The 7,180-nt window shown below is 30.8% G+C and overlaps 1 protein-coding gene across 1 annotated transcript in view; it reads right to left on the bottom strand.

Moving 5' to 3' along the window:
• Window positions 1-442: 442 nt before the first annotated feature.
• The window catches only part of LOC106459679 (protein retinal degeneration B-like), an 18,911-nt gene continuing 12,173 nt past the window's right edge, over window positions 443-7,180 (bottom strand). Inside the window, exons 6-8 of the mRNA XM_013919320.2 lie at window positions 4,411-4,872; window positions 1,851-1,931; window positions 443-1,071 (exon numbers count right to left, since the gene is read on the bottom strand). Of these exons, the coding sequence (XP_013774774.1) occupies window positions 1,061-1,071; window positions 1,851-1,931; window positions 4,411-4,872 (554 nt within the window). The 3' untranslated portion in view covers window positions 443-1,060. The remainder of the gene's footprint in view (window positions 1,072-1,850; window positions 1,932-4,410; window positions 4,873-7,180) is intronic.

The following is a 7,180-nucleotide window of genomic DNA, read 5'->3' as shown; positions in this document are numbered from 1 at the left end:
CTTCTGTACCTTTTATGATTATATTGGTTACATGTAATGCGATAAAATTGAGCCAACCTTACAGAAAAAAAGTTTTTCAACTCTTGAAATAAGTTTACTTTAGTGAACTTTCCATAAAATATAATCAAGATTATGTTATTACAGAGTTGAAAAGCATTAGACACTGGCACAGTATTACATAAAACATACAGAGAAACACTACAGCCTTTTTATACGATAATCCTAATAAGCATGTCCTTTTGTGCACAAAACATCTGTGCTTGCCATATGACAAAACTTGGAAGGCTCAATATCACTAATACAAAATCCGTTAGACTAATTAAGAGAAATACCAGTTAAAAACAGCTGCAGTCAAACAAGATTTTAATCATAACTTAGTTCTAAATCTTACCAACATTTCTTTTTCTTTATAGTACGATATTAGGTGAAAACTATTTTTTGCATTACAACATACATTCCTAAAGTTTTACAACATTATATTTGGATTTATAAAGGTTAGTGCTCACACACCTTTCTGTTATAGAGTACTACACTATATCTTTCCTGTTTTAAGATTTATAAACGTTAGTGCTCACGTACTTTTCTATTATAAAGTACTACACTAAATCTGGCTTGTTGATAAACTTTCAATTTTTTTTGTTTCTGAAATAAAGTGTACATCATTACGTTTTTAGTGCATGGACAAAATATTGCACATACATATTTATCTTTACAATATAAGAAAATTTCTCAGTCGGGTTTACAATAATAAAAAACAATATATTAATTATTTAATAGCTACACACAGATATATACATATTAAAACAATCACAACTCTGACCATTCTAACTGTACTTTAAGTAAATTTTACCTGGACATTTTGAAACTAATACACCACCACTGGTAAAGTGGGGAACTTTGAATCCAAAACCTTGATGAATCAGGTCTGGCAGTGAATAAGAAGTATATCAAATCACCTTTTATTGCCAAGATATTATTGATAGTTAAAAGTCAGAAAACTATAATTGGAAATCAGTATTCTGGATAAACTTATTGATCAGCAAGATGAACGGAAAAAGATTCACCACGAACCTGAAAAAAAAAGGAGAGTCAAACTTTACTTTTTTTTCTTTGGACATCATAAATATGAGTATTTAATATTCAGTTTACAAACTTTTATTTTATTAACTAGTATACTTATGATTTGTAATAAGCAAAAATGTAAAATTACCCAAACATAACATAATATTTGGATCACACAGGCAATCCGAGAGATAAAAAAGTTAAATGTGAATTTGAAATGTTATTCTCTAGAGTCAAGAAGTTTTTAAATGTGTTTGATTTAGTTAAGCTCAAAACTTCACAATGGGTTATCTGTGCTGTGCCCACTATGTGTATCGAAACCAGGTTTCTAATGTTTTAAGTCCGCAGACATATTGCTGTGTTACTGTGGGGGGGGGGGGTAAATGGAGCACATCTGAAAAATGGAGAAAGAAATGATAAAAATAAACACTTTTTTTTGCTACATGAAACTTTGTATTATAGACCAATACATAAACAAAGAAATTATACTCTGACAAAGAACATTTACAGCTTTTAAATCATACCAAATAACACATTATAAAACATCTTGTATCTCAACACACACACACATGAATGATTTGATTATTTCTTAAATGACTAGTCCTAAGAGAAATTCACTTGCTAAAAATCATACAGCTTTTCATGTTCAAGAGGAATCCAGGATTAGTAAAAAAAAAACTCAAAAGAACCATTAATATATATAAGACAGTACTACTTAAATGTTATAATTCACACAATTTTAGCTAAATGTCCTGATTCAGATCTATGAAATGTAAACAGTTACCCACCTTCTGCATCAAAAAATTCTTCATTTGAGTTAGGGTAGGAGTCTTTCTTTCTTTTACTTTCAACTGTGGATAAACAGTGCTCTAGGAAAACATAAAGTAATAAAATCAAGCACAATCTTCTACCAAAAGTATTTTAATACCTTCTATGTGGACTGATATAATTTTGTTTCAAACCATGTTTTACAGCATCTGGATAAACTGTTAAAACATACAAACACTGATAAATTAAATATTGTTATTACACACGAGTAATACAGGTAAACCAATTTTGTTAAGTAATATGTAACTCTAAACTTAATGATGAAGCTCACAGACTTTCTAACCACATTCTTCTGACCAACACACCAAATTCTTTGCGAGTCCATGACTTTGTTGGTTACAGAATTCTTAACAACAAATGAGTCACACAAAAAATGTGAACAAAAATATCATCAACATTGTAATTAATGCCACTAAATACTGCTGAATAACCAACTTAGAAAATGAGTGATTTCAAAAGAACGTTTATGATCATTTCTTTACGCTGAGTGTTGTAACAGACAAAAAAACATAAAATTACTCAGTATGATGATGATGTAATATGTAGTAGAGTTGGGAAATTAGAGGACTCTGCTAACCAGTTGTCGGGTTCAATCAATCCCTTATTCTTACATGAGATGGCCAAAATAAAAAACACAAATATCTATAGATGTTTGCGTATATAATTCTAAAAATTGGGTTTTGATAACTGCAGTTGGTGGAGTACAGATAGTTTATTTTGTAGCATTGCATTTAACAACAAACAAACATAATGGCACTATTTCAATTACATGGATAATTGGAATAACTGGAAACAATTTTGTTTAGTTGATTATTTTCATTACATTATTCAATCTAATCATATTTTTTATTACAAGATAGTTGGAATATTCAAAAACAGTAATAATTGGAATCACTAGTTAATTATGTGCACAACATCAATTGATTTAATTTTAATTAATCAAGTTAACTGTCAAGCTATAACACGTGGATCCCACAAGTAAAACGAATGGCATGAAAGTAAGTGATAGAAATTTGGTTGTGTGTATTGTTAAAGTAAAGAGCTTGGTTGACCTATATAAAGTTGACGGTTGTTCTAGATACGTTGGTGACATTCAGATAAACCAATCAGTTCTTACAATATATTAATAGTAAATATAACAGCATTTTATGAATTAGCAAGATAGGTTTCTTTTTCATCCACTTATAAAATGATAAGCAAGTCTGAATGTACTATTTAAAAAAATATTAGATATATCTCAAATCAGTACGATTATAAATTTCCTACACGACACAAATTGTTTGAATTAAAAACTTATCAATATAAAGACATTTCATTCAGATATGGTACTCTAACGTATAGATAACTTTATTCCACAATATTTAAAGACAAATGTTTAAAGATAGTACACCTTCACAAGAAACATCAAGAATTATAAATTTACTCACTGACTGACTTCACCACTAAATAGTTCAAAATTTGATCAGTTTATGTCTAACAAGCGAATGGTTCTATAACAACTGATCTTTCTTATCTAACAAATGCAAGGGATGAACAGAAAAACTAATGCCACAATTTAATCAAACCATCTCAGCTGAACATTTGATAGAAGATGAATGTTTAGTGAGGAACTAATAATTAGTCCAAAAATACAATATTGCAACTTTCTGAATATAGCTCTTACCCGATAATAACTCGATATCAGAGATCGAGACATTGTAATTATTACATTCAGAACTTGCCTATTGTAAAAGTTGTTATTGTATTATTGAATCTATCAGAAAATAATGCATGATAATTGAGCATATACATGTACTGTACCTAGATAACTTGTAAATACAGAAACAAACGCGTTAAACTAAATTTTCTCAAGGTTAAATTTATTTAAAAGAACCCACAAAGTAGAACCTTTATTAGTGTAAGTAGTATACCACTAGAAATAATGTGAATTCAAATCGTAAATAGATGTCTTTGTTTGCTTATAATTGTTTTCTATATTCACAAATAATTCATATATTAAATAATATTCACAATATGTACTTGTTGCTTTCTCTGTTACTGATACATTATTGTACCTGTTCATGTGGCATGTATGAAATCTCTAACAGCTAGTGAGACTTTTTTACACTTTATTGGACTCTTACTGTTCCAGTTCTGGTTTTTGGAATCACGCAGAACAGATCAATGAAAATATGCTGGATAAAGGTGAATTAAAAGGATGAGTATGTATTATTACTATAATTTCGGAGCATCAACATGCCGTTACAATTCATGTTGCCACATCCGGTCAGTTGCTCTATCTGATGACCGTGGATCTTGACTATAGCCCTACAGCATAGATCTTCACAAAATAAAATTACAATCAAGAAAAAAAACAAAGACATGTGGAAAATAACTTAAAAACAAAGTGTACGTTTATTAGATGTTTTTTGAGAAATATTTACTGATAATTTTTAAAACAAATAACAATAATCTGTTGTAAGAGTCCAACTAGCACAACTGGCAATATAGATATAAGAATAGAAAATTTTAACACTTTACCTGCAGAATATTCAGAAAGATCTAACCCATTTTGAGAACATATTCCTTCACAATCTTTCCTGTTAATTTCAAGAACATCCACTTCCTGACTCAACCTTTCTGTAATTTGTTTTTCTTCAGAAAAATCTTCAGTCAGGTGTTTAGCTGTGTTCTTATAGTCAAATGATAATCTATCATCAGTTTTTTGTTTGATCAAGTTGCAAGGCTTATCTAGAGATTTTGATGGATTATTTGATGAGACTAAGTTAATATCACATGACTCTGCCTTTTCATTCTGTGATTGACAGCAGTCATGAAATTCTTGTTCTAATGAATTCTGTCTATTTGCTATAGACATAGTCCTAGCAAGGTATAGTTGTGTTTCCTTTTCCACCGATCGTATATCCTCTATTGTCATTCCTAACCATTCATCTTGCCAAGCCCACACCTGTTTGTGGGCTCTCAACAAAGTCCTTCTCAGTGCTAAAATGAAACAATGCACAAGTGAAAAATCAAAAACAAACAATCATATTATTTCACAAAGTTTCTTCCAAAACAATTAATCTCCTAATAACAGAGGACAGAGCATGAAAAGTTTAAGATCAAACAATATAGCAAAAAATTAGGTTTAAAGAAAATCTACTCTTCCTGATAATGGTACCTATAATAAATTTATGTTCACAACATAACATGTTATACCCCCCCTAACTTAAGATAGACAGCAGCAACAATATGACACGTTACACCCCCTAACTTAAGACAGGTAGAAGCAACAACATAACATGTTATACCCCCCCTAGCTTAAGATGGGCAGCAGCAACAATATGACACATTACACACACCCTAGCTTAAGATTGGCAGCAGCAACAATATGACATGTCACACCCCCTAACTTAAGACAGGCAGCAGCAACAACATAACATGTTATACCCCCGTAACTTAAGACTGGCAGCAGCAACAACATAACATGTTATACCCCCTAATTTAAGACAGACAGCAGAAACAACATAAAATGTTACACGCCTCTAGTTTAAGATAGGCAGCAGCAACAACATAACATATTACACTCCCTAGCTTAGGACAGGCAGCAACAACAACATGACATCTTACATCCCCCTAGTTTGGAATTGGCTGCAACAGCAACACAACATTTTATATCCCCCTAGTTTGGAAGTGGTTGCAATAACAAGATGACATGCTACATCCCCTAGATTTAAAGTGGCTGTGGCAACAATATAGCCCAGGAATATGAACAATGTGTTTTCACAATGTTTACATCCACCAAAATTGGCCAACACTGCTTTACAACATTGTTGCACGTCCTCTTTGAGACATTGGCTGAAGGTCTAGGTAATGTTTCACAGCTCCAGCAAGTCTGGTGGATGATATAGATGAGAAATCCTGTACACCCAGTCAACACTTCATTCCATAGTCACACATTCATATACATTTACACCAAGATCAGAAATTTGCACAATTTCTAACTGGTCTTCCAGAGATTCTAAATGGTCCTTTTCAGGTTTAACTGGTCCACACCAAAAATGTGTACATCTATGTAAATTCCATTTTATCAACTGACAAATGTGAATTTTTTTTAAAGAAAGACACAACTGTAAATATGTATGTGCAATGCGTGTCTAACATTAAATAAAGTTATTTAATTGAAAACAACAATTCTTGATTATATCATTCTTGAGATGTGCATAATCTTGATATTAATTCAGATAAACACACCACAAAATAATGACTTGCGATTACTATTTCAATACTGATCAAAAGGTAAGGTAATTCTCCGTTGAAATATTAATATTTGTCACACTTCGTTTAGATCTATCCCACCATTCACATGTTCCTTATTTTCTTTACAGACATCATACGGATTTTCCATAATATTTAAAAATAAGCCAGGAATCTCCAGAAAGCTAGAAGCTCCATTTGGGAGATTGATGTAAAGAAGAAATGAAAATATAACTATGGTTTTAGGATAAAAAGTACAGAAATACACATTGAATGACAAGGTAAAATAGGAAAAATATTTAACACTCTAATCAGCCCTATTCAGCCAATTAGATTGTTTTTTTTCTGCTATCCTAGTCTGCCCAAAGGCATTCTATTTGGTCATGGTTAAGTATACAACACAAATTTCATAAACTGATTTATAATAATATCTCATATCTCTCAAAAGCTTAGTATAAAATTAAATTACTTTCAGCTCAGGCATTATTTACAGTCACTGAGTCTAAACCACTCATACTATGTATTTGCAATGTTTTATACAATGTATTTCTATTGTATCACTTCAGTGAAAATGTAATCAACATCAATATACTAAATCTCATTTAAACTTCTTTACTACGTTGTTAAATCCAGCATTAGAACTTTTTGAAATTCCTCACTGTTTAATTGCATAATTTTAATTTATCACTTATTGTCACTCTGTAGACATTTAGAATGCCTGAGTTGTGTGAAGTTTATATTTGTTTACACTCCATTCTACACTGCTTCTTTTGTGTAATTAAAATGGAAATGAATAACTTGTTTAAAATTCACGACAAGCTCAAATGTAAGGCTAAAGTTACATGTTGTAATAAAAATTATATTATTTATGTTTTTATACATGAGACTAGCTTTAGAGATGGGTTTTTAGGACTGATGTGGATACTAGTTCAAAAAATAAAAACATTTTAGCTACACCAAAAGATGTCACTTTAAAAAATTATATTGCATACTTATATTTATGTGCTAATTTAAAACAAAATTTTAAGAATGATAGATATGCTTGTACTTACTA

This window comes from Limulus polyphemus, unplaced genomic scaffold (genome assembly GCF_000517525.1).
Source record: "Limulus polyphemus unplaced genomic scaffold, Limulus_polyphemus-2.1.2 Scaffold647, whole genome shotgun sequence".
Lineage (NCBI taxonomy): Eukaryota > Metazoa > Arthropoda > Merostomata > Xiphosura > Limulidae > Limulus > Limulus polyphemus.
This window is presented reverse-complemented; position numbering and strand designations above follow the sequence as displayed.